The sequence below is a fragment of the Neodiprion virginianus genome, chromosome 4 (genome assembly GCF_021901495.1).
Source record: "Neodiprion virginianus isolate iyNeoVirg1 chromosome 4, iyNeoVirg1.1, whole genome shotgun sequence".
Lineage (NCBI taxonomy): Eukaryota > Metazoa > Arthropoda > Insecta > Hymenoptera > Diprionidae > Neodiprion > Neodiprion virginianus.
In genome coordinates, this window is record NC_060880.1 from 26,686,952 (window position 1) to 26,713,989 (window position 27,038).

At 38.8% G+C, this 27,038-nt stretch overlaps 2 protein-coding genes and 2 long non-coding RNA genes across 9 annotated transcripts; 2 read left to right on the top strand and 2 right to left on the bottom strand.

The window, feature by feature from the left end:
• The first annotated feature begins 2 nt into the window (after nucleotides 1-2).
• LOC124303259 (uncharacterized) lies at nucleotides 3-2,131 on the top strand. The gene is made up of 4 exons (XR_006907873.1): nucleotides 3-333; nucleotides 1,056-1,127; nucleotides 1,648-1,752; nucleotides 1,930-2,131. It is a non-coding gene; the product is annotated as an uncharacterized LOC124303259 (long non-coding RNA).
• Nucleotides 2,132-5,236: 3,105 nt separating this feature from the next.
• LOC124303257 (uncharacterized) lies at nucleotides 5,237-7,702 on the bottom strand. Its single transcript, XR_006907871.1, has 3 exons — nucleotides 7,570-7,702; nucleotides 6,952-7,172; nucleotides 5,237-5,603 (listed from the first exon to the last, which is right to left on the bottom strand). It is a non-coding gene; the product is annotated as an uncharacterized LOC124303257 (long non-coding RNA).
• Nucleotides 7,097-12,604, top strand: LOC124303248 (annexin B9-like). Of its 4 annotated transcripts, XM_046760246.1 has the most exons (8): nucleotides 7,097-7,235; nucleotides 9,288-9,332; nucleotides 9,627-10,008; nucleotides 10,122-10,201; nucleotides 10,305-10,551; nucleotides 10,677-10,858; nucleotides 11,139-11,235; nucleotides 12,098-12,272. In XM_046760246.1, the coding sequence occupies exons 2-7, from the start codon at nucleotides 9,306-9,308 to the stop codon at nucleotides 11,187-11,189; spliced, it is 969 nt and encodes a 322-aa protein (XP_046616202.1). In that variant the 5' UTR covers nucleotides 7,097-7,235; nucleotides 9,288-9,305; the 3' UTR covers nucleotides 11,190-11,235; nucleotides 12,098-12,272. The 4 variants fall into 4 exon arrangements, with proteins under 4 accessions (XP_046616202.1, XP_046616200.1, XP_046616203.1 ...); XM_046760244.1 differs by lacking the exons at nucleotides 11,139-11,235; nucleotides 12,098-12,272 and adding an exon at nucleotides 12,349-12,604; XM_046760247.1 differs by lacking the exon at nucleotides 11,139-11,235.
• On the bottom strand, nucleotides 12,471-15,058 carry LOC124303254 (uncharacterized). Of its 3 annotated transcripts, none has more exons than XM_046760258.1 (4): nucleotides 14,657-15,051; nucleotides 14,432-14,524; nucleotides 13,901-13,993; nucleotides 12,471-12,871 (listed from the first exon to the last, which is right to left on the bottom strand). In XM_046760258.1, the coding sequence occupies exons 1-4, from the start codon at nucleotides 14,766-14,768 to the stop codon at nucleotides 12,597-12,599; spliced, it is 573 nt and encodes a 190-aa protein (XP_046616214.1). In that variant the 5' UTR covers nucleotides 14,769-15,051; the 3' UTR covers nucleotides 12,471-12,596. The 3 variants fall into 3 exon arrangements, with proteins under 3 accessions (XP_046616214.1, XP_046616213.1, XP_046616216.1); XM_046760257.1 differs by having other exon boundaries at nucleotides 14,651-15,049; XM_046760260.1 differs by lacking the exon at nucleotides 13,901-13,993 and having other exon boundaries at nucleotides 14,651-15,058.
• Nucleotides 15,059-27,038: the final 11,980 nt, after the last annotated feature.

A 27,038-nucleotide genomic window follows, 5' to 3' on the forward strand; every position in this document is an offset into this window, starting at 1 on the left:
ACCCGTGTTTCTTGACATACACCGACGACCTGGAGAAGCGCTCCCTCGTACATACGAACGTACCTGTATTACGGCTGCATTCTCTGGTTCCCGCCCAACTCAACCCCACCCTTTTCCATCCTACATAGGATACAGTACAAGTACAGCATGTGTGTAACCTGCATCCTTCGCCATCCTTGACCACGTCTTTTTCCGTCCTACCGCATTCCTATTCAACCATCGTGCCGCGGAGGAAGAAGAAGACGAAGAAGGTGAAGAGGAAGAAAAGTCGTAAAGGTGGCGGTGGTGGATCAGCGTCCACTGGTATATACATATACATATACACATACACAGGTATATACATTTATATGTATACACCACTACATTTGTTTACGTGTATATACTGTACGAGTAACGGTACTTTGCCGTACACGCGTGCTCGTCGGGCTATCTGTCAATAGGCGCTGATGACCTGTCTCTGCCTCGAGTATCTTGGACACGATTCTCCACCACGGACTATATGATACGCCATACAACGGAAGCAATAAGAGAAACCGAGGAATCAATAATCGCGAGTGTTAATTCGTCCACACTTTTTCCTCCCCCTTGCTATGTATGCTTTAAACTTCTTTCTTTATAGCTCGTAAACAAGTTTGGCATATAAAACTTAATACAAACTATAAATCGTGACGTGTTAGACGGATTAATTCGATCATTCATATTTTTTTGGTACCTAGTTAGTTATTATATGAGTATAACGTAGATAAAAGCAATGAAATAATTTATACCTCAAAGGAAAGATTTGCGCGCATATGTGTACGCAATATAAGCATCGTGTTTCCTCTTCGACCCGAATGCATACCGATGCTGCACAGACCGATCTTACGCAACATCCTACTCGAAGCAAATCTGTGAAAAGAAATATTTTCGCAGACCGAATTTCATATGTGTGGACTATTTTCGAAAACAAATGTTGATATAAATACAACCTCCAAGTTATCTTCAGCATTATTTCGGATTTACTGAAATGTTTTCTACTTACTGCCCGTTTATACTCATTTTTCGTATATTTACAGAAACACGGAAGCGACGTGAAACCACGCAGATCTCAAGGTTGATAATGGTTGCAAATTGCTACAAATAATTTGGTAACTAGTCGAACGACCAATCAACCAATCTGTAGAATAAGGATCAAAATTTCACGTAACAGCAGCACTGAAACAGGCTACCACTCTAGCCTTTTGAATATAGATGGTTCTTAGGTATGAGGAGTTTATACAGACATGCACGATGCACATGTTTATTATAATCTAAATAATGGCAGTAAAATATGGAAGATGTACAAGATACGTCACTTGCACCAAATATAGAGAGACAGAATAGCATAATGCGGATTGTTGGCATTGGGATTCTTAGCTTCAACGCTTCTACGAGGATCCAATGTTGAAAAGATTGGTTCCGATTGAAATCATTTTCAATTTCGGAATTCTTATTGAAGTTGATGATTAGCTACATAAAAGATTTTTTCCTTTGCTAATCGACTCCTATGATATTTATCAACCGTATTTGAGGGCCACGATGATTGACATAAACGGCATATGTAACTTCAAATTGATATTTACCAGCTGGTCGTGCAGTTTGACAAAATTTTGCTAATTTATGTTTCAGCATATGCATACCATGAGATTGACGTATTTTCTCCAGCGAAAGTAATTTGGCATAGTCTTGGGCCGCGGACGGTATAATCATTTATAAACTGACGGCCACAAAACGGTGAGATTTTATCGTATTTACTCAGCTGTTGATCCAACGATGTTGTATAGGTCTGTTTCGAATTCTTTGGAATCCAATAAGGGATTTTCCAATCAAATTGGATACACATGAATTTTAAATCGTAATATATCGGAGAAAGTAAAAATAACCCTTTTACTTTATTTCGTAATTTTTCAGAGGGCGTCAAAAAAGGTAAAATCAATTTATGCCAACGCTATATCAGAGCAATTTTTCTTACGCAAAAACATAAAATTTCTTCGTAGTTTCGTCGTATCTCCTCAGCCGTTGGTCCTACGATCTTCAAAAGGCTTTGGTTAATTCCTTGGGGGCCCGATAGTCTGGTTTTAATCGATTTAAAGGATTATTTCCATTGAATTTGGACGTCCTAGCAAACATGATTATGAAGTTTCACTGGCGACTTAGATTTTACCAATTCACAATTATGAAACATTAAATCTGTTACACAATGATTTTCCTGAAGCTTGATATAATTAATACGAGTTTGTAAAGCCTCAACTTCCGTCTCCAGCGATAAAGGCCGGCCACAAACAATCGTTTGAAATGAAATATATTACGAGAACACACCGATCTATACCAAAGCGACCATTTTTGCTTCTTCATTCCCGCATCGATTGATCCACTTTCGACACATCCCTCCTCCACATACATAGTTGAATAAAGGAAGCAACCAAGAAAAGGGAGAGCCCTTCCTAGTGTTTACGTGACATACATTTGGCCACCGACGTCAATACAATCTGGGCTAGCCGAAGGTTTTGGCGCCAGCATGACGCCACCAAATGCTTTACTACTGAGGGGTGCGTCTCGGCTCGATAAATTGGTATATTTCTTACGATGGTATACGATCCGACCTTGGACTTTTCGATATCATTTCCACCAGCTCGTCGTTTCTTGGTTGCATTTTGCTGTATAGAAATGACAGATTTCAATTGGGATTTTAATTTTTGGTTAACGTTTATCTAACCATTGATACTCTCACTCATGCAGCAGATAGAAATTTGTTGACATCACGATTGTAATTATATCGGAAAGATCGAATATTATCATGTTATTACTCGTGAATTTTTATGACATTTTAAGAATACTAAATCTGGCTAATGATAAGTGATTATTTTGTTGATGTTCGGAATTGATATTCATATGAGATAAGTTATTATAAACAGTTTCTTCAACATAGGTTTATAGAATTTCGCGACTGGTTATTGTTGTAATCTGAGATTACAATATCAAAATCTAAATTCTTCCTGAAAATGCAATTGTGTAAGCAATACATCATTTACGCATGTATACACATGAAGAAAAATTCCGTTCCACAGGTTATAACTTTAAATCTTGAATCCCCAGAAATATATTTTGAACCAAAAACATGTTTAAACGATAAGATCTGCACACAGTGCAAGTGAGCGTCGTTAGACAATATTAATGATGTACCGGAAGATCATAATTCTCGCAACAATGAAAGGAATGCCTCTGTATAAAATGCGTAACAAAAGAAGAAACAATTTTTCATAGTTTATTCAGTGCCCTATTGTTTTTGCGCATTAGAAAATTTTGTCTATGTCAACAATGTATCATTATAACGTACATAGTATTAAAGTTCGAAACCAAATTTTGGATGTTCGGATGTTCAGAAAGTGACGTCACCAAAAAATTTTTCTCTTTTGATCTATACATATAGACGAAAATCAGTTAGCCGAATTCCTCAGTCCGGAAACAACCGCGCAGTAGAGCGGACGTATGAAAATTGCGCTCCGCAGATTTCGAGTTCCAGGTTCTCTACCTTCTGGATCCTGCGTTCCAGGTCCTTGACTTGGTGAAACTCGACTTCCAGGACTGGCGCTCCGTAGTTACTGCACTCGAGGTCCGCTACCTGGTGAAACTCGATTTCCCGGACTAGCGGACTAACATTTATTAGCTATTGAACAATCCTCAAGCAGCGAGGGCGTGAGGTATCTGGTGAATCTCGTATCATTTGGTAAAACACTGACAACGAGTAAGCGAGCGCAGCGAGCATACGAGCACAAAAACCAGCTACATTAGGCATCCGACCCCGAGCGAGCTTTAGCAAGCGAGGGTTTCAAAGCTAGTTCTACAATTAAAAATCAAGAATGTACGTACAGTGAATGAAATGACTGATGAATACGCAAAAGTTAATATCTGTCTTTTGTATACCGTCATACGTGTGCGCGTCTTCCGAAGACTACTCTTACCACCACCTCTAATTTATGACAATTTAATTTTCTCCAAAAGAGGCTCGGGGCCAAATGTTTTTAGTACCAAATTGTATCACTTATTATTCGTACAATATCCGACTCAGTTACTATATCGTTATATAGGTAATGAAAATCCGTTACAATTACAAATTTAGCTTGCACTTGATATACCAACGTGCATACAGTTGATTATACAATACACGTACATTTTACGTTGTAGTATCTGTATAGGAAATATGCTTCGCGTTTTTAAAAAAAATCTGCATTACAGTTGGACTGGGATATACGACGATATATATCCTTGAAGAGGTGGATTCCGACATATTCAAGGATACGCGTGTCCTTTACTACGCAGGTTAAGTAGACAACATCAGCGGTCTTGAATAAGTCAGAATCTATCTTTCTAGGTGTACGAGACTGACCCAGTACCTCGCTTCTACTTTGGAGTTGATCGCGATGCAAAAGCCTGTTATGCTTTTTAGCTTACAACTCGATATTATAGTACATTTGCGATCAGTTGTCGTGCTTATGATTTTTATAATTTACCCTTACAAAAATTCCGCACATTAGACGAAAAATCACTTTGAATCAGGGTTAACTGTGAATTTTGTACAACGTTAAACAGCATTTTTTTTTTTTAATATTTCGCTTACATAACGTGCAGAAATCTACAACGTATAAGGTGATCATGCTTGTGTTTATCAGTACACATGGTAAGTTACTGTATTTATATTCTATTCAATGAGAGTGATCTTACATTAGCACGTTACAATCTGCAGTGTTACCAAAGGTCAACTGAATGGGAAAAACACTATCGCCGTCAAAGGAGTGACGAAATTTCTGAAATGTTCGATTAAATCTCATTTACTACTCAGAATTTAAAATACTTCTTAGCTACAGTCATAAGGTATAAAAAATTGAGAAACCTTATATTGTGTTCATGATGCATAACGTGTAGAAACCGAATGATTCAACGATGAATCACTCGTTGTTCTTGCGGATTGCAAGACGAATCGTAGTCTTGTAACGGTAAGACTGTACGACCTCGCTAACGCAAGTAAGACCCATTCAACGTACATCGAGTACCTAATTCATCTTCTCTTCCTTTACTATACGTTTTCAGCAAGCAGGGTACCAAAGTATAGTCCATTTACCGACGCGCGACGAATTGTAAGCATAAGTGTTCGCGGAAGGACCAAAACGGAAGGTAACAGACCCCAAGGTTTCGACTGTATTTCTCCTCTCTGCTCATCTATTTTACAATGGTTGTAACTTGTAATTATTTCCTTTTACAATTTTGTATGAATAGGCATAATTTACTGGGACATTGTGATTGAAGAGGTGTTTTTTCCAAACAATTCGTAAATATTTAACATGTAGTTGGTATAATTACTTGAAGTATGTATAATATACAACGAAATTAAAAACTGTACTCAACAGCGTAGGAGGGAAAAGTAGTTGACGGTTCCAGTTTGAACGTTGATATTTGAACATCTTTTAAGGCATCCCCAGGTTCGCGAAGGTCAAAGTTGAGCTGCACGAAGTGTACAAGGTGTAACGGTATGCGCAATATACCAATGTACATGCCTCAGTTGACCTCAGTACCGTTTGGTTCAACATCTGCAAAAGAAAGGAAAAACAACATCCAGGCATCGATCAACTTTGTTATACATGCATATCTATATATATATATATATATATATATATATATATATATATTATATGTATATCTTAGTTCGATACGCTTGTATACTTATGGATAAGAAATTATTCAACAAATATTAGCTGCTACGACATTCTGACATCAGTGTCTAACTCACTGTAGCAACGCCCCCGGACATTAGTATTATTCATTCATGATTCTTTCGACAAATTTTGATACACTTGTACGCTTCCGGATCAATGCGATAATGGGTAGGTGTTTACATGGAAAGCAGACGTTAAATGAAAACTAACATGCGAATGAGGAAAATATAGTACAACAAGAATATCTCTATAGGCTCTGTAACACGAACATCAACTTTCAAAAGGACCTTTTGTGAAAATGAACATAATCATTCAGAAATGTAAATCCTTCAACATATGAGTTTAAGTTTTTTGAAAGTTATACAGGCCGTAGGAACTTGCACATCACCCAGAACCACTATCTGTAATGAAGTGTGTGGTGTGTGTGAGTTGGAAATTATGGTACCATACCCGTAGTATCGATTCTGATTAAAATAATGAATCAGAAGCTTCTGTACTATAACAAACCAACTGCCAATTACAACTATGCCTATGATATATTATTGCGCAAATTCAAGCCTACAGTACGATAGGACAATAGTAAATGTACATAAAGTATAATACAATGCGTCAATTGTATCGAACCGCCTGTTTTATTCCTATCGAAACAATTGTATGCCGCGTATTATATTATTCGGCGATAGTATTTTTACAAACTACAATTGCTTCACAGCTTCATTAGCACACTCGAGTATTATTACACATGAACGATCAATATATATTCGTATCAGAGAATTTATATAGTTTTTCGTCGGTGAAATTGTCCGTTTTAAACAATTTTATTGGGGAAAAAAAACAATTTTCAAACGAAATCTTCGGAAGGACATAAAAATTTGGTATTTGAGTGTACCTGTATATATTTTGTCTCAAAATAACATGCGATAAGATAATCGGAACTCGCAGGAAACGATTATGCAGTATGAGATGAATCATACTATAATTACATCCGTGATACGTCGGTTGAAGCGTCACGATGCAAACACGAATGCGGAAGTAAAATAAATGCTCATTACCCAAAGCTATTAATACGCGGTTCACGTAGCCAGCTCTGATTAGAACCGTAGTAAATTCTTTCAAAACCTATGCAAGTACAATGCATTTACACGCACTCGCATGGGTAAAATTCAAAGCTACCTCTCGCCTAGTGAAATGAGTCAAACATTTGAAATCAGTGAACTTATACCTCCACAGGATGACGGAAGAACGAATCGCCTTGGATCTAGAGGCGATGATGACGTCTTGGATCGTAATTTTTTCCCTTCCCCAGCGTTCGCCGTCAATGTCGTCGCCGACGCCGACGCCGCCCTCCACCATCCACGTAACTCGTTCTCCACATAGCCAAGCCTAGCCAGGAAAGCCGGCAACAGCCACTCCCAAGCATTTCGTGTCTGTCATTCGAGCGGTCTTGATCGGGATCAAAGCGAAGGGGAATTCATCAGTGTTTATAAGATTTTCGACAGTTTCTTGGTAAGTGAAATTACTCTTTGTTTCAATACTTATTGTTAATATCTCTGCCCTTCATATGTGCACATGCAGCGACGCGGAAGACGTTTATTTTCAATGTACTTTCTAACAATGAGTGCTATAACAATGTTCTACCGCGTAGATCTCGCAGTGACTACTATACCGTACATACAATATTAACGCTCACCAATCTTTAGTTCCTTGGAGAATTTAATACGTATGTACAGTCGGGCGCATTACAAGTATAACTTTCATAGACGAGTAAAACTATTTAGGAATCTGTGAAGATCGGGATCGTTGAGATCTTTCGAATGCCGGGTAAAAATATAAAACTTACTGCGTAACAGCGACCACATAATTGTTTAATTATGCATCATCAGAGAAACCACACCGTTAAACCCAACTGATAACATTTACACCGCGTTGAGTTAAAAATAAACTAGAAAATGACGTTATGCTGTGTAAATACACATTACCATTATATTCGATAGTACTGAAGTTAATCACCTGATGTTTCAGCCACTGTATCAACGCTATATGTATGTACATACACCGCGGTAATATGTAGTACGGACTACACATTTAGCTTTCTGTATCTCACGAATGACAGTGAATTAGGCTTGCAGCTTTACTAACAACTACTTTCAATGCGCGTTTGTTAAGAATTGCTCTACCGGCATCAATATTAAAGGCTTCTTTCGACTTTGACGGTAAAATATAATGGGATTAATATTCTATTCATATCTATAGTTATAAGCATCTATGGTATTTATAGCTTAGACCTTTGTCTCGTAGAACTATTATATTCAAGTGAGGGGCAAGCTTCTATCCGAAGACCTTGAAGGTTCTGACGAGGTGAACAATTGAGGGATCGCAGACGTTATTATTGACGACCGATACGCTTGATCGGATTCAACTTCTCTCTACTTGATTTATTGTCTTGATTTATTTGTCTTGAGTTTTTATTCCCACTTTTAAAAAACTCTAATTGTCATCGCAAGTTACTATACAGTGTATACCTATTTGAACATCGTAGTTTTGAGAATACTAGAAATAAAAAAAGAAGCGTTTTGTTTCATGAGAAAACGGACCCGGATCGGTGTATTCCATTTCAAGGGTTTCATATTCAACGATATGTAATCATTGAAAAACAGGCCAGGTAGTTTATTTTTGATTAAGAAAGGTTTCGTTAACAGAACTTTCGTGCCAGCAAATTTCACCAGCTTATTTTTATTGAATCAGCAGTGTGACAGAGCTATTCTACGATCTATGTTTAAAATGTGCTGACTCCTATTTATGTATAATAGGTACATATTATGCGACTTCGTGATAATGGATTTTTAATGATACATAGAACGCGACTTTTGATTAGGAGATTAATTAACTGAGCACATATCTGTTTCGTTCAAATATTTTTATAACGCGGAACTGTCGTGTGTATGCATGTCAAAAATTTCAACACCACCCTGGTGGTATTAGGTATAACTTTACTGCAGAAGTGGATATACTGCATTGCAATCGATTCGTAAGATTTTCTTTAAAAATACGTGTGATGTGAAAAACGAGAAAAAAGCCTATAATGGAAACAGGAGACTGGAGCGATGTCTCGTAGATGTTCACAAACACTAGATAAATAATTGATGTTGCTAAAACTCGGTTAATACGAGCACGACATTGTTGAACGGAAAACAAATGAGGAAAAAGGACCAATTATTGTATAAAAATAAGGCTGAAGTTAGTAACGTTAACGTAACGAAACATCAGGGAAAAAATCATTATTGTGCAATTTTAAAATGATTTTGAAGGAGTTGGCTTTTCAAAATATACGATTTTTTGTTTATCGTGGTTTACTAAATTTCGGACATTGATAAAGGTGCGAAATAACGATTTTTCCTAAAAATGCCTCGTTACAATAACGTTACTAACTTCATTCTCACGTATAAAAAGCATACCCGTTTTGGGTCCTGATTACTTATATTTTCGGTGTTATATTACATTGACAATGTGTTTTAACCATGTTTCAAATATTAATGAAAATGCCTCATCTTGTTACAGATCAAATAAACCGCAACAATGGCACCCCAATATTACCATGTACAGGTATGTATAACGATTATTTCAAGCGTGTCGCATTAATAATTTAAAAAATATTTTTAATATGTTATCATACAAGAAATTCAATTCAATTTTAATATCATGGGCCAACCATCAAGTTACCCCGACGATCACATGTAAATGACCAATTTATAAGGAGATCCTTCATCATCATTTTGATAACTCATCTTTCAACCACAGATCGTTCTCAAGACTTTTTTGATATCCAACGATGCGCAAGTTTCACGCGATCATCGATATTAAAGTTTAGTTCTATAATGCCCAATTACAATTTTATAGTGCACCCCAACCGTGTACCCCGCCGATCCGTTTGATGCGGAGGCAGATGCGACCCTCTTGAGAACCGCGATGAAAGGATTCGGAACAGACGAGCAGGCTATAATTGATGTTCTGGGTCGCCGTGGAATAGTCCAGCGTTTAGAAATTGCCGAAAAATTCAAGACGATGTACGGAAAAGATTTGATATCCGAATTGAAGTCCGAGCTTGGAGGACATTTCGAAAAGGCCATCGTAGCCCTGATGACTCCTCTTCCAGAGTTGTACGCCCGTGAAATACACGATGCTATTTCTGGAATCGGTACGGACGAAGGTGCTCTCGTCGAGGTCCTGGCATCTCTCAGCAACTACGGCATCAAGACTATTTCTGCCGTTTACAAGGATCGTAAGTCGATGAATATTTTTTTATTCACTCAGAATTAGATATTTATCACACTGCGATACAAGCTCCTTCATTTATAACTAGTATAAAATACCAGTTACATTTTTTGATCCTAGTGTACGGCAACGAACTTGAAGATGACCTGAAGGGTGATACGTCAGGCCACTTTAAGAGGCTTCTGGTCTCCCTTAGTACAGTGAGTACCAATATGATCAATCTCGAAAATTGAACCATCTTTTCAGTCTTTTTTTTTTGAAGTTTCATTGCGAACACAACCAGACTGTACATCGATGTTTCAGGCTAACAGAGACGAGTCACCCGACGTTGACGTTGATGCAGCGACCGCTGATGCAGAGAGGCTCCTCGAGGCCGGGGAGGGTCAATGGGGAACCGATGAAAGTACATTTAATGCTATCTTGATAAGCAGAAGCTATCCTCAGCTTCGTAAGATATTCCAAGAGTACGAGCGACTCTCAGGGTCCGACTTGGAAGACACCATCAAGAAAGAATTTTCTGGCTCCATCGAGGATGGCTACCTTGCCGTTGGTAATGCACCAGTCCCTCATTTTCCTACTATTTAATTTTTTCCTTGATGAAGACGTAGTTATAATGGCAGTCCGCAATCACAGATCGTATAAAAATCTTTGTAAATCACTTTGCTTTATTTTTAGTCAAGTGCGCCCGAGACAAGACTGGTTATTTCGCCGAAAGATTACACAAAGCAATGGCTGGTATGGGAACAGACGACACTACCCTGATCCGTATTATCGTCTTGCGCTCTGAAATTGATCTGGGTGACATTAAGGAAGCGTATGAGCAGATATACGGCCAATCACTGGCAGGAGACATTGATGTGAGTGAAATTATTGTTGTCATGTCATACAGATCTACTCGTTTCGAGTGAAAAGCAGCTCTGACAAGTTCATCACATCCCAGAATGGGGAAATACTAATAATTGGTGTATACTGTAAATACAAAAGCAAACGCATTAGAACACTGATTAAACAGGCTAACTGCTTAAATCTTCAAACTTCATCCATTTTATCGTTTTAACAATTAAATCTTATTATAGCCTCTGCATGTGCGCGAAAATCATTATGTTTTAACCGCAATTTATTGTCTACACATTTCAGGGTGACTGTTCGGGAGACTACAAGAGACTGTTGCTTACTCTGATCGGCTAAGAATATACTAATTTCTTGTTGCACTTTATGTTGTTCAATATACAAAGTAATAAACGCCTCTCATAATATATTACACGTACACCATAGAATTCGTGTCAAATTTTTATTGTAATAAATCGGTGGTAGTGTTGAGTTCTTAATATTTCCTGTACATATCGACGGAACGGTTATAGGATAGACAATAGCAGCTTGCATTACAGTTCGATTATGTTTTACTCATTATTGCTAACATCCAAATCTTGGTTCTCATCCATGTTAAATGTAATGAATAATAAATTTTCTCGGGAACTTGGACAGAATTGATCAGATTCAATTTATCAAAATTTGCAACGTTTCGTTGGTTTTATTTATTTTCCAACTTCATCAGGCAAGCTGTAACAGATGTACATAAACTTTAAAATTAAGTTGCATAAAACAATAGAATTATTTTATTTAAATTGATTTATTGGCACAATGAATTTATAATTTTATTAAAAAAACAAAAATGTATATATCTGTCTAGTCTTATTTAAACATAATTTTGACTTGATGTTATGGACCAGAGGATTTTAACGATGATTTAACCTCAAAAGTAAATATTTTGCAATTTTGTTTAGTTTATTATTTCTGAATTTGTAACTTACATGTATCATGTCTATTGTTTTATGCAACTTAATTTTAAAGTTTATGTACATCTGTTACAGCTTGCCTGATGAAGTTGGAAAATAAATAAAACCAACGAAACGTTGCAAATTTTGATAAATTGAATCTGATCAATTCTGTCCAAGTTCCCGAGAAAATTTATTATTCATTATTGCTAACGCTTTACACAAATTGTGAAGCGTATGAATTTAGCCAACTTATTTGCCAGTAATTCGGTAAAAATTGTAAGCTCAATCATGATTTATTTCTTGTTATTCAATTTACAGAGTGACTGCAGCGATGATTTAAAAAAGCTTCTACTCGCCCTTCTCAATTAATATTAAGTGAATCAAATTTATTTGAAATTTGAATTATTGTTCAGAAAAAATTCCACTACATTTTACTATTATTATTAAACTTCATGTAATCTTCATAAGTAACAATAAACAAGTTCACCTTAAACACTTTCTTTCTTTATGCACGAAGAATACACTAACACCCGTAAATCTGTTGCTAACTATGATGTGAATTTTTTCAGAGCGATTGCGGGGGGGAGTGGAAGAAACTTCTGATTGCTATGATAAACTAAAGAGAAAATTAGTTCAATACAACTTTTCGACATACATTCGATGCTTTTCCAAAGAGAAAACGCAACGTGCATTTAAATTTAATAAATGTATTTTTTATTCGTTACAAAAATAGAAATACTTATTGTTAGTTAAATAACGTTACATTACCTTATACATGTATCTTTGAATGGAAGATTAATATATATGATCGCATTACTCATATCATATTGACTTGTGGTGCTTTGATTTTAGACCAAATTGTCCTCAAAGCATTTGATGTCATGTTTACATTGTTTGTAGCATTGTTTTTTCCAATGTTGAAGCAACCGAGGTCGTAATGGGCCAGTTTCAATTTGTAAAGCTCAACGTCTAACTTGAGGCAACCGTGGAGATGGTGCTTATTAGCATCCAAGTCATAGAACCGTATACAAATTTCAGCTTCCAACTCTTTCACATAATCTTGCCCAATGCAGATAGGTGGAGGGTTCCGAACTAAACATAAGGTAATCAGACATATAACTTTTCAGTACATTTGGATAACCTGTAGTGAAGTTTTTGGCGTGAGTACAACTTGAAAAAATCGATTACATAATTTGGGATAATTGAAGTTTCATAAAAGTTCAAATCATAATACAGAAAGGAAGCAATCAACGTAAAAACTTGGCTAGTTAGAAAACTAATTTATTGAAGGCGAAACAGTTAATCTGCATTAAAATATGACAGCCATAATGTATCAACTAAATAACGACAATTCGTAGTGAGCTGTTTCTGTAATTTTGCAGAAAGAATTAAAACAATAAATCAGAGGCTATACCCAACGTAATTTTGCATAAAATTGTAAACTTTAGATTCCCTTTAACCAAGGCACAAAGAGTTTCTCAATCACAATGATTTACAGGCATAATATGATCTCTCATGACTTTGTCAAGTCCAATCAAGTTGTTTCGATTCTGCAGTTTTTTTTTTTTAACTTTTTAAATGCATGTAAGTATTTATCAATCAGAGTATTGATGATGGATTTACAAGTGTTATTTTTAAATACAGTTTATATTTTTAAGCCGGGTATATGTAATACAATTACAGGAATGGTAAATTGCAGCAAAGCATGTATTCCACTATAGCGTGGTTCGATGCACATGCTAAGTTGTTCATACAAATTGTTAAAAACATGAGCACTTCAAAGTATACCAAATGTATGAAGTACAATTACAATTAATTTTGACATCGGGGACTGATCGGCCATTCTTAATTAGCTTTGGTCTTTAAACTATACATCAATGGGTTGTGATTAATTGCAATCTGGAACCATAGGTGCTTAAGTTGAAACATATTTTCCAATCATCTTCATGCATATATTTTATAAGTATATTTGTGAAGAAAATTATAAAAAATATTCAGTTAACAGTCTGGTTGCATTACCTTTGGTATTTGTGTTTTAAAAGAACAAAATAACCACCCACAACATGTCAATATAGAGTCAATTTGTTTAATTCTATTGTGATTTGAAAATTGAAAATTTACCTGACACTGTTGTGTTCATAACTGCGTAAGAGTCGAATGTGATGGTTAGTGAAAGTCCGATATCTTCAGGAAGGTAAGTTACATTCGCACAGACTGAAAGTACAAGATAAATCATACATGAAACTACAATACTGTCAGAAGAATGATCATTGTTTTTAATGATAGTATTTTGTCAAGAGGGAATGGTTGATGCGTTTTAAAAACGTAATATTTTTAAAAACACTGTGATTAACTGTATCAACGGATTCTTTGTAAGGTTATCAGTAAAATTCGTGATATGTTTATTGTGAAGGTTAGTAAACGTAAGCTAGATGTTACAATTACTGACACATTACTGAAACTTGAATGGAAAAATTTACAAATGTCAACATCGAGTGATGCATGTGTGAGTGGAATCTACCTGTAGTACGTCGAAGGATGCAGGTAGCTACACGTATATAAAAATCCGACTAAAGCGACTAGATCAGTTAAAAATTTGCAAACACATCATGCGGAATACTACAGATGATCTAGCAATGATATTTTTACTACCTGTGTCGTCTAAATGAACTCGATGTACTTTAATATGTTGGCAACATCCACAGCCGTAATGTTCACATTTGCAACTGTGCGGGCCATTGCCACCTGCAATCAGAGATATTATCATGTGTACAAATGTTCATTACGATATAGTAATAAACAATAGCAATAAGAATTGAAAAAACGTTAAAAACAACAATTCATTGTCTTTGGTCGGTCAGAGCAGTTTACCTGTACCATCAACGCTTTCCGATAGGAAACCAACCAGTGCGATTGCAATTCCTACAGCAATGAAAAACACCGAATAATGTGCTTTTTTACCAAGCCCGGGTACTTTACACACACACATTTTACAATATTTTCTTACCAGATCATTTACTTAAAAATTTGAAACAACGTTGGAAACTGAAAATGCCAAAAATAGAATTTATCGTCCGCGTCACGCGTAATATTCAACAAGCACTCAACAATTAATGCCTGCGTGATTTGCAGTTGCACTCCGTAGCCCGTATATCTCGGTCCCGTATGGTCCCGTATTCGTACTGTCTTATCGCAGTTGCCGCGTTTAGATCTAGGGACTCTACCGCGCTCTATATTCGTATGATTCGTCACGATTGAGAATTTAAAAACAATCAACAATCTTCAGTAAACCCAACAGTGTTGCCACATTTCGAAAGTAACGAGGGGACGTTGAAAATTTGAATTTGGCGCGATCGAAAAAGAATTGGACAATTTTCAATGGCTTAACAATGTACGGATCACGGTGCGGATGTTGGTAACTAGGCCGTGTTCGTAAATTGATTGACAGTACTGAAAATTCCCTAGGACAGAGTCAGAGCTATCCACGAACTTGGAAGCGCAAAAGAGATGAAACATTGCTGACACTACCGTCAGTCAATTTTCGAAAACGGCCTAAGTTTCTCTACTTCGAGAAACGTGAGAAACCTAGAATTTTCGAGTGATTTATTATCCATAATAGCCTTAGGTGAAAAAAGCCAGAATGTCAACAATAATGGGATCACTTTGCTGAATGCGTTTACTGAAAAATATGAAGACAGTTGTCCTAATGAGCTTTGGTGAGACAACCGAAAATCGTCGTGCGCTTGCGCCCCCTGAGATGTTCCAACGGTATAGTTGAGAGCTTATTGCAGAACATCAGAGAGTTACCGATTTCGACATGATGCTGGGCTATATTCACCTTCCGAGTAACACAGTCTTCGCAATGGTAAGCCCAAGCCAGTACTTGGCCGTCTGTACTTATCGAATTGTCGGCGATACAAGAAATTAATAACGAGAATAAATTTCTTCCGAAATTCGGAGCAAAACAGTCATTTAATTAAAGCATAGGTACCCGAGAGAAGAATGTATACATATTTATATCAGATGTAATAATGATGCAGAGACCAAACAGTACACATGTATATGCTGTCCTAGTACGATATTAATATATATGATCCATTTACGATTAATACACGATGCATACTATAAATTACATAATTTTCCAGAAGACAAACTAGATTATCTACAATAATCGGCTATAATACGAAAACAGAAGAATTATTCATTTCGAAATGGAATTCTATTTGACACACGCTAGATGTATTCCATAACATAAATATTCATAATTATTCCAACAACTTTTCATTTGCTCTCTCGATCTTGAATTTTCGTAGGCATAGAACCGAAATGCTATTTTAGCTAGTCGCAAGTGAACACTCTACGTTGGGTAGAGAAGCAAAGTTGTTTTTCGAGAAGTGTTCGTATGGAAAAAAATTCAGAGTAACTGTAATACATCACGAATGCGCTAATTTTGATCGAAATGAAATGGATGCTCCGTATATGAGACAGTATTTAACGCAGTGTCCTGATTTGAAGACCTAAACAGGTGATTACCGGTGATTTTTATATATTTTTTTTGATAGGGAGAGATAGAACGAAGCTTCTTAAAACTTCGAGTGTATTTTAACACACATTTGAAAGGTGGGACCAAAAATTTGTATCATCCAACTGTTGCAGAACGGCAGCGTTATTAGCTGACCCGTTAACGGAAGGATATATCTTTAGTCAATGGCTGACCATCGAAGGGCCTAGACGCTTGAGTCTAAAATCAGGCAGGAAAGATTGAGTGCGTATTTCGTGTCTGAAATGTAAAAACTAAAATCATTATACATCATATCATACAGCATAGATCATACATCGTACATAGTATTAAAATTCGAAACGAAAGTTTCAATGTTCGGATGTTCAGAAAGTGACGTCACCCAACATTTTTTTTCTCCTAACGCCATCGATCTATATAGACAGAAATCAGCTAACCGAATTCCTCAGTCTGGAAACAACCGCGCAGTAGAGCGGACGTATGAAAATCGCGCTCCGGAAATTTCGAGTACGGGGTTCTGGATCCTGCGCTCCGGGCCCGCTTCCTGGTGCAACTCGAGTTCCAGGACAAGCGCTCTGTAGTTTCTACGCTACAGGTCGGTACCTGGTGAAACTCGACTTCAGGATGAAGCACTACGTAGTTTCTGAGCTCCAGGTCCGCTACCTGATGAAATTCGACTTCCAGGACAAGCGCTCCGCACTTTCTGCGGTCAAGTTCCACTACCTGCAGGAACTCGACTTCCAGGACAAGCGCTCCGGAGTTCCTGCGCTCCAGGTCCACTACCTCGTGAAACTCGAGTTCCAGGACAATCGCTCCGTAGTTATGGCTGTCCAGGTTTTTGACCTAGTGACTTTTGACCAAGCGCTCCGTAGTTTCTACGCTCCAGGTCCACTACCTGGTGAAACTCGACTTTCAATACAAGCGCTGCGTAGTTTCTGCGCTCAAGGTTCACTACCTGGAGAAACTCGACTTCCGGGACAAGCGCTCCATCGTTCCTGCACTCCAGGTCCGCTACCTAGCGCAACTCGACTTCAAGGAGAGGACGAGGAGGACGAGGATTTGTGCTCAATGAGTTAAACATTTTTATATTATTCAATGGCAATTGTAATTATATTTCATCTAAAATTTTTCAAACTTGTCCTGTTTACAATAAATTGTTTCAATTCATTTTTCGCGCAAGCACAAATTTAGTAGCTATAAATGAGCTGATAAAATTTGTTATATTATTAATTAATTAATTGATTATACCAATCCTTACACAATATTTTTGATGTGTTCTTATGCTGAAAATATTAATAACTATTCAAGGTATAACTTGAAGTGGTTATGGGTGGTTGTTGGAGGTGGTTGGCGGTGGTTGGAGGGAGTCGGAGGTGATGGAAGGTAGTCGCATGGTGAGGTGATGAGGTGATGGCGTAGTGGGGTGATGGGGTGGTGGGGTAGTGGGGTGATTTACATTTTTGGCGACATTTTTCGCGATTTTAAAAAAAGCTGGAATAAATTCATTCTGGCATTATTCCGACGTAATTTTGCGAGACAAATCATTTAAGCGCAGTCCCGATACGCTGCGAGCAGCAGATCAGAAATTACAGCCAAAAAACCAGAACCTGTGTTTTCGACATTTTTCAGCAGGTGCTTTTTCCTTCGTAACTTCTTTCCTGTTGATTCCACGCTCTTTTCGCTGCGTTCTCTGCATTCCTGGGGATCCAATTAGTCAGGAAAGAGTCATACAAGTCGAATCTGAGACCACAAATTTTTGGCTCCAAAAATCAAGAAAAAAGTAAGGCTAACCCCTTTCCATTTTTGGCGAAAATTATCGCGATTCTGAAAAGTGCTGGAACGAATTCTTTCTGGCACTAATCGGACGTAATTTTGCGAGACAAATCGATTAAGCGCAGTCCCGGTACACTGCGAGCAGCGAATCAAAAGTTACAGCCAAAAAACAAAACCTGTGATTATATGAATCCTTACGTAATATTTTTGATATGTTCTGATACTGAAAATATTTATTGCTATTTCAGGTACAACCCGAGGTGGTTATCGGTGGTTGTTCGAGGTGGTTAGCGATTGTTGGAGGTGGTCGGAGGTGGACGAGGAGGAGGACGAACTGAACTGAGTCTCAAAGCCCTGTTGACATAAAAGCAGCTATTCGATAGAAATTATAGTTTATAGTTTACACAGCCCATTGCATGATATTTCATTACAAATACATATGTTTCAATGTATTTAGGAATAATTTATCAAATATACGATAAAATTGATGCACCGGATCATCGTCGACTTTAACTTTTGAAATGTCCTACCATTTTCGAACACCTCCTACCTCCCCCTGCCGCCTCCGACCATCAATGGCCACCTTCGACCACCCCCTATCACCTTTTGCCAGCGCCGACCACCTCCTAACATTTCCGAACACCTCCGACCATCCTATTTAGCTATATTACCAGATTAGCTACGATATGAAAAGAGAAGAATTATTCATTTCGAAATGGGATTCTATTCGACGCGCGCTCGATGTATTCCATAACATTAGTATTCATAATTATTCCAACAACTTTTCATTTGCTCTCTCGATCTTGAATTTTCATAGGCATAGAATCGAAATGTTGTTTTAGCAGGTCGCAAGTGAAGTATCTGCGTTGGGTAGAGGAGCAGAATTGTTTTTCGAAAAGTATTCGGATGGAAAAAAATTCAGAGTAACTGTAATACATCACGGATGCGCTAATTTTGAACGAGATGAAATGGATGCTTCGTATATGAGACGGTATTTAACGCTGCGTAGTGGTTTAAAGACCTAGAAAGGTGATAGGGAGAGAAAGAACGACGCTTCTTAACACTTCGAGTGTATTTTAACACACATTTGAAAGATACGAGCGAAATTTTTCATCATCCAACTGTCGCAGAACGGCAGCGTTATTAGCCGACCCGTTCACTGAAGAATATATCTTCAGTCAACGGCTGACCATCGAAGGGCCTGGCCGCTTGAGTCTGGAATCGGCAGGAGAGATAAAGTGCGTATTTCTTGTATGAAATGTGAAAGCTAAAATCATTATACATCATATCATATCATCATACCTCATACATCATACATCATACATCGTACATCATACATCATCATACATAGTATCAAAGTTCGAAACCATAGTTTGGATGTCGGACGTTCAGAAAGTGACGTCACCAATTCAAAATCAGCTAGCCGAATTCCTCAGTCTGGAAACAACCGCGCAGTAGAGCGGACGGATGAGAGTCGCGCTCCGCAAATTTCGAGTACCGGGTTCTCAATCTCCCGGATCCCGCGCTTCGGGTCCGCTACGTATTTCGAGTACCGGGTTCTCAACCTCCCGGATCCCGCGCTTCGGGTCCGCTACGCGGTGAAACTCGACTTCCAGGATAAGCGCTCCGTGGTTCCTGGTTCATGTTTACAATAAATTATTTCAATTGGTTTTTCGCGCAACCCCAAATTCGGTAGCTGTCAGTCCGCTAATAAAATTTCTCGACTTCCAGGATAAGCGCTCCGTGGTTCCTGGTTCATGTTTACAATAAATTATTTCAATTCGTTTTTCGCGCAACCCCAAATTCGGTAGCTGTCAGTCCGCTAATAAAATTTCTCGACTTCCAGGATAAGCGCTCCGTGGTTCCTGGTTCATGTTTACAATAAATTATTTCAATTCGTCTTTCGCGCAACCCCAAATTCGGTAGCTGTCAGTCCGCTAATAAAATTTCTCGACTTCCAGGATAAGCGCTCCGTGGTTCCTGGTTCATGTTTACAATAAATTATTTCAATTCGTTTTTCGCGCAACCCCAAATTCGGTAGCTGTCAGTCCGCTAATAAAATTTCTCGACTTCCAGGATAAGCGCTCCGTGGTTCCTGGTTCATGTTTACAATAAATTATTTCAATTCGTCTTTCGCGCAACCCCAAATTCGGTAGCTGTCAGTCCGCTAATAAAATTTCTCGACTTCCAGGATAAGCGCTCCGTGGTTCCTGGTTCATGTTTACAATAAATTATTTCAATTCGTTTTTCGCGCAACCCCAAATTCGGTAGCTGTCAGTCCGCTAATAAAATTTCTCGACTTCCAGGATAATCGCTCCGTGGTTCCTGGTTCATGTTTACAATAAATTATTTCAATTCGTTTTTCGCGCAACCCCAAATTCGGTAGCTGTCAGTCCGCTAATAAAATTTCTCGACTTCCAGGATAAGCGCTCCGTGGTTCCTGGTTCATGTTGACAATGAATTATTTCAATTCGTTTTTCGCGCAACCCCAAATTCGGTAGCCGTCAGTCCGCTAATAAAATTTCTCGACTTCCAGGATAAGCGCTCCGTGGTTCCTGGTTCATGTTTACAATAAATTATTTCAATTCGTTTTTCGCGCAACCCCAAATTCGGTAGCTGTCAGTCCGCTAATAAAATTTCTCGACTTCCAGGATAAGCGCTCCGTGGTTCCTGGTTCATGTTTACAATAAATTATTTCAATTCGTCTTTCGCGCAACCCCAAATTCGGTAGCTGTCAGTCCGCTAATAAAATTTCTCGACTTCCAGGATAAGCGCTCCGTGGTTCCTGGTTCATGTTTACAATAAATTATTTCAATTCGTTTTTCGCGCAACCCCAAATTCGGTAGCTGTCAGTCCGCTAATAAAATTTCTCGACTTCCAGGATAAGCGCTCCGTGGTTCCTGGTTCATGTTTACAATAAATTATTTCAATTCGTCTTTCGCGCAACCCCAAATTCGGTAGCTGTCAGTCCGCTAATAAAATTTCTCGACTTCCAGGATAAGCGCTCCGTGGTTCCTGGTTCATGTTTACAATAAATTATTTCAATTCGTCTTTCGCGCAACCCCAAATTCGGTAGCTGTCAGTCCGCTAATAAAATTTCTCGACTTCCAGGATAAGCGCTCCGTGGTTCCTGGTTCATGTTTACAATAAATTATTTCAATTCGTTTTTCGCGCAACCCCAAATTCGGTAGCTGTCAGTCCGCTAATAAAATTTCTCGACTTCCAGGATAATCGCTCCGTGGTTCCTGGTTCATGTTTACAATAAATTATTTCAATTCGTTTTTCGCGCAACCCCAAATTCGGTAGCTGTCAGTCCGCTAATAAAATTTCTCGACTTCCAGGATAAGCGCTCCGTGGTTCCTGGTTCATGTTGACAATGAATTATTTCAATTCGTTTTTCGCGCAACCCCAAATTCGGTAGCCGTCAGTCCGCTAATAAAATTTCTCGACTTCCAGGATAAGCGCTCCGTGGTTCCTGGTTCATGTTTACAATAAATTATTTCAATTCGTTTTTCGCGCAACCCCAAATTCGGTAGCTGTCAGTCCGCTAATAAAATTTCTCGACTTCCAGGATAAGCGCTCCGTGGTTCCTGGTTCATGTTTACAATAAATTATTTCAATTCGTCTTTCGCGCAACCCCAAATTCGGTAGCTGTCAGTCCGCTAATAAAATTTCTCGACTTCCAGGATAAGCGCTCCGTGGTTCCTGGTTCATGTTTACAATAAATTATTTCAATTCGTTTTTCGCGCAACCCCAAATTCGGTAGCTGTCAGTCCGCTAATAAAATTTCTCGACTTCCAGGATAAGCGCTCCGTGGTTCCTGGTTCATGTTTACAATAAATTATTTCAATTCGTCTTTCGCGCAACCCCAAATTCGGTAGCTGTCAGTCCGCTAATAAAATTTCTCGACTTCCAGGATAAGCGCTCCGTGGTTCCTGGTTCATGTTTACAATAAATTATTTCAATTCGTTTTTCGCGCAACCCCAAATTCGGTAGCTGTCAGTCCGCTAATAAAATTTCTCGACTTCCAGGATAATCGCTCCGTGGTTCCTGGTTCATGTTTACAATAAATTATTTCAATTCGTTTTTCGCGCAACCCCAAATTCGGTAGCTGTCAGTCCGCTAATAAAATTTCTCGACTTCCAGGATAAGCGCTCCGTGGTTCCTGGTTCATGTTTACAATAAATTATTTCAATTCGTCTTTCGCGCAACCCCAAATTCGGTAGCTGTCAGTCCGCTAATAAAATTTCTCGACTTCCAGGATAAGCGCTCCGTGGTTCCTGGTTCATGTTTACAATAAATTATTTCAATTCGTTTTTCGCGCAACCCCAAATTCGGTAGCTGTCAGTCCGCTAATAAAATTTCTCGACTTCCAGGATAAGCGCTCCGTGGTTCCTGGTTCATGTTTACAATAAATTATTTCAATTCCTTTTTCGCGCAAGCCCAGATTCGGTAGCTGTCAGTCCGCTAATAAAATTTCTCGACTTCCAGGATAAGCGCTCCGTGGTTCCTGGTTCATGTTTACAATAAATTATTTCAATTCGTTTTTCGCGCAACCCCAAATTCGGTAGCTGTCAGTCCGCTAATAAAATTTCTCGACTTCCAGGATAAGCGCTCCGTGGTTCCTGGTTCATGTTTACAATAAATTATTTCAATTCGTTTTTCGCGCAACCCCAAATTCGGTAGCTGTCAGTCCGCTAATAAAATTTCTCGACTTCCAGGATAAGCGCTCCGTGGTTCCTGGTTCATGTTTACAATAAATTATTTCAATTCGTTTTTCGCGCAACCCCAAATTCGGTAGCTGTCAGTCCGCTAATAAAATTTCTCGACTTCCAGGATAAGCGCTCCGTGGTTCCTGGTTCATGTTTACAATAAATTATTTCAATTCGTCTTTCGCGCAACCCCAAATTCGGTAGCTGTCAGTCCGCTAATAAAATTTCTCGACTTCCAGGATAAGCGCTCCGTGGTTCCTGGTTCATGTTTACAATAAATTATTTCAATTCGTTTTTCGCGCAACCCCAAATTCGGTAGCTGTCAGTCCGCTAATAAAATTTCTCGACTTCCAGGATAAGCGCTCCGTGGTTCCTGGTTCATGTTTACAATAAATTATTTCAATTCGTTTTTCGCGCAACCCCAAATTCGGTAGCTGTCAGTCCGCCAATAAAATTTCTCGACTTTCAGGATAAGGTTGCTGGGTGAGTAAAACACTTTTATAATATTTGATGGCAATTGTAATTATATTTCATCTGAAATATTACAAACTTGTCACGCTTACAATAAATTATTTCAATTCATTTTTCGTGCAAGCACATATTCAGTAACTATGAATATTCTTGTAAAATTTATTATATTATTAATTAATTCATCAATTACATTAATCCTTACACAATATTTTTGATGTGTTCCTATACTAAAAATATTCATTACTATTCCAGGTATTACCCGAGGTGGTCGGAGGTGGACGAGGAGGAGGACGAGCTGGACGAGGAGGAGGACCAGGTGGACGAGGAGGAGGACGAGGTGGACGAGGAGGAGGCGGGGTGGGTCGTGGGAGAGGACCTCTCCTCTCCTCAGAGGAAGGGAGGGGGAGAGGTGGCCGGGCAGGGGGAAGGGAAGGGAAGGGAAGGGAAGGGAAGGGATGGGGATGGGCCGGGAGGGCGGGAGGGGGAGGGCGGGAGGGCGGGAGGGAGGGAGGGAGGGAGGGTGGGCGGGCGGGCGGGTGCGCGGGCGGGAGGGTGGGAGGGAGGGAGGGAGGGAGTGGACAATGGATGTTAGTGCAAGTCCCCCACACGCCCACCCGCCCGCCCGGCCCTTCCCTCTCCCTCCCTCCCGCCCTCCCTCCCGCCCACCCGCCCTCCCTCCCTCCCTCCCTCCCCCTCCCCGCCCCCTCCCCTTCCCGTCCCTTCCCTTCCCTTCCCCCTGCCCGCCCACCTCTCCCCCTTCCCTGCCCCTCCCCCTCCCCTCCTCTGAGGAGAGGAGAGGTCCTCTCCCACGACCCACCCCGCCTGCCACCTCGTCCACCTGGTCCTCCTCCTCGTCCAGCTCGTCCTCCTCCTCGTCCACCTCCGACCACCTCGGGTAATACCTGGAATAGTAATGAATATTTTTAGTATAGGAACACATCAAAAATATTGTGTAAGGATTAATGTAATTAATGAATTAATTAATAATATAATAAATTGTACAAGATTATTCATAGCTACTGAATATGTGCTTGCACGAAAAATGAATTGAAATAATTTATTGTAAACGTGACAAGTTTGTAATATTTCAGATGAAATATAATTACAATTGCCATTAAATATTATAAGAATATTAATAATTAATTAATAATATAATCAATTGTATAAGATTATTTATAGCTACTGAATATATGCAGCCACGAAAAATGAATTGAAATAATTTATTGTAAACGTGACAAGTTTGTAATATTTCAGATGAAATATAATTACAATTGCCATCAAATATTATAAAAGTGTTTTACTCACCCAGCACAAATCCTCGACCTCCTCGTCCTCCTCCTCGTCCACCTCCGACCACCTTCAACCACCTCAGGTTATACCTTGAATAGTAATAAATATTTTCAGTATAAGAACACATCGAAAATATTGTGTAAGGATTAATATAATTGAGTAATTGATTAAATAATTAATTAATAATATAATAAATTGTATAAGCTTATTCGTAGCAACTGAATTTGTGCTTGCACGAAAAATGAATTGAAATAATTTATTGTAAAGGTGACAAGTTTGTAATATTTCAGATGAAATATAATTACAATTGCCATCAAATATTATAAGAATATCAATTAATTAATTAATAATATAATAAATTGTGTAAGATTATTCATAGCTACTAAATATGTGCTTGCACGAAAAATGAATTGAAATAATTTATTGTAAACGTGACAAGTTTGTAATATTTCAGATGAAATGTAATTACAATTGCCATGAAATATTATAAAAGTGTTTTACTCACCGAGCACAAATCCTCGTCCCCCTCCTCCTGAATCACCGAGATTACCCGCAACCACCCCTAACTACCTCCAACGAAAACCGCCAACCACCTCGAGTTATACCTCGAATACTAATAAATATTTTCAGCGTGAGAACAAATCAAAAATAATGCGTAAGTTTTGATATAATTTTTTTATCGACATATTTTACCAAAAAGATTATGAGAAGATTGTAAAGTTATAGGAATTTTATTAGCGCACTGACAGCTACTGAATCTGGGCTTGCGCGAAAAAGGAATTGAAATAATTTATTGTAAACATGAACCAGGAACCACGGAGCGCTTATCCTGGAAGTCGAGAAATTTTATTAGCGGACTGACAGCTACCGAATTTGGGGTTGCGCGAAAAACGAATTGAAATAATTTATTGTAAACATGAACCAGGAACCACGGAGCGCTTATCCTGGAAGTCGAGAAATTTTATTAGCGGACTGACAGCTACCGAATTTGGGGTTGCGCGAAAGACGAATTGAAATAATTTATTGTAAACATGAACCAGGAACCACGGAGCGCTTATCCTGGAAGTCGAGAAATTTTATTAGCGGACTGACAGCTACCGAATTTGGGGTTGCGCGAAAAACGAATTGAAATAATTTATTGTAAACATGAACCAGGAACCACGGAGCGATTATCCTGGAAGTCGAGAAATTTTATTAGCGGACTGACAGCTACCGAATTTGGGGTTGCGCGAAAAACGAATTGAAATAATTTATTGTAAACATGAACCAGGAACCACGGAGCGCTTATCCTGGAAGTCGAGAAATTTTATTAGCGGACTGACAGCTACCGAATTTGGGGTTGCGCGAAAGACGAATTGAAATAATTTATTGTAAACATGAACCAGGAACCACGGAGCGCTTATCCTGGAAGTCGAGAAATTTTATTAGCGGACTGACAGCTACCGAATTTGGGGTTGCGCGAAAAACGAATTGAAATAATTTATTGTAAACATGAACCAGGAACCACGGAGCGCTTATCCTGGAAGTCGAGAAATTTTATTAGCGGACTGACAGCTACCGAATTTGGGGTTGCGCGAAAGACGAATTGAAATAATTTATTGTAAACATGAACCAGGAACCACGGAGCGCTTATCCTGGAAGTCGAGAAATTTTATTAGCGGACTGACAGCTACCGAATTTGGGGTTGCGCGAAAAACGAATTGAAATAATTTATTGTAAACATGAACCAGGAACCACGGAGCGCTTATCCTGGAAGTCGAGAAATTTTATTAGCGGACTGACGGCTACCGAATTTGGGGTTGCGCGAAAAACGAATTGAAATAATTCATTGTCAACATGAACCAGGAACCACGGAGCGCTTATCCTGGAAGTCGAGAAATTTTATTAGCGGACTGACAGCTACCGAATTTGGGGTTGCGCGAAAAACGAATTGAAATAATTTATTGTAAACATGAACCAGGAACCACGGAGCGATTATCCTGGAAGTCGAGAAATTTTATTAGCGGACTGACAGCTACCGAATTTGGGGTTGCGCGAAAAACGAATTGAAATAATTTATTGTAAACATGAACCAGGAACCACGGAGCGCTTATCCTGGAAGTCGAGAAATTTTATTAGCGGACTGACAGCTACCGAATTTGGGGTTGCGCGAAAGACGAATTGAAATAATTTATTGTAAACATGAACCAGGAACCACGGAGCGCTTATCCTGGAAGTCGAGAAATTTTATTAGCGGACTGACAGCTACCGAATTTGGGGTTGCGCGAAAAACGAATTGAAATAATTTATTGTAAACATGAACCAGGAACCACGGAGCGCTTATCCTGGAAGTCGAGAAATTTTATTAGCGGACTGACAGCTACCGAATTTGGGGTTGCGCGAAAGACGAATTGAAATAATTTATTGTAAACATGAACCAGGAACCACGGAGCGCTTATCCTGGAAGTCGAGAAATTTTATTAGCGGACTGACAGCTACCGAATTTGGGGTTGCG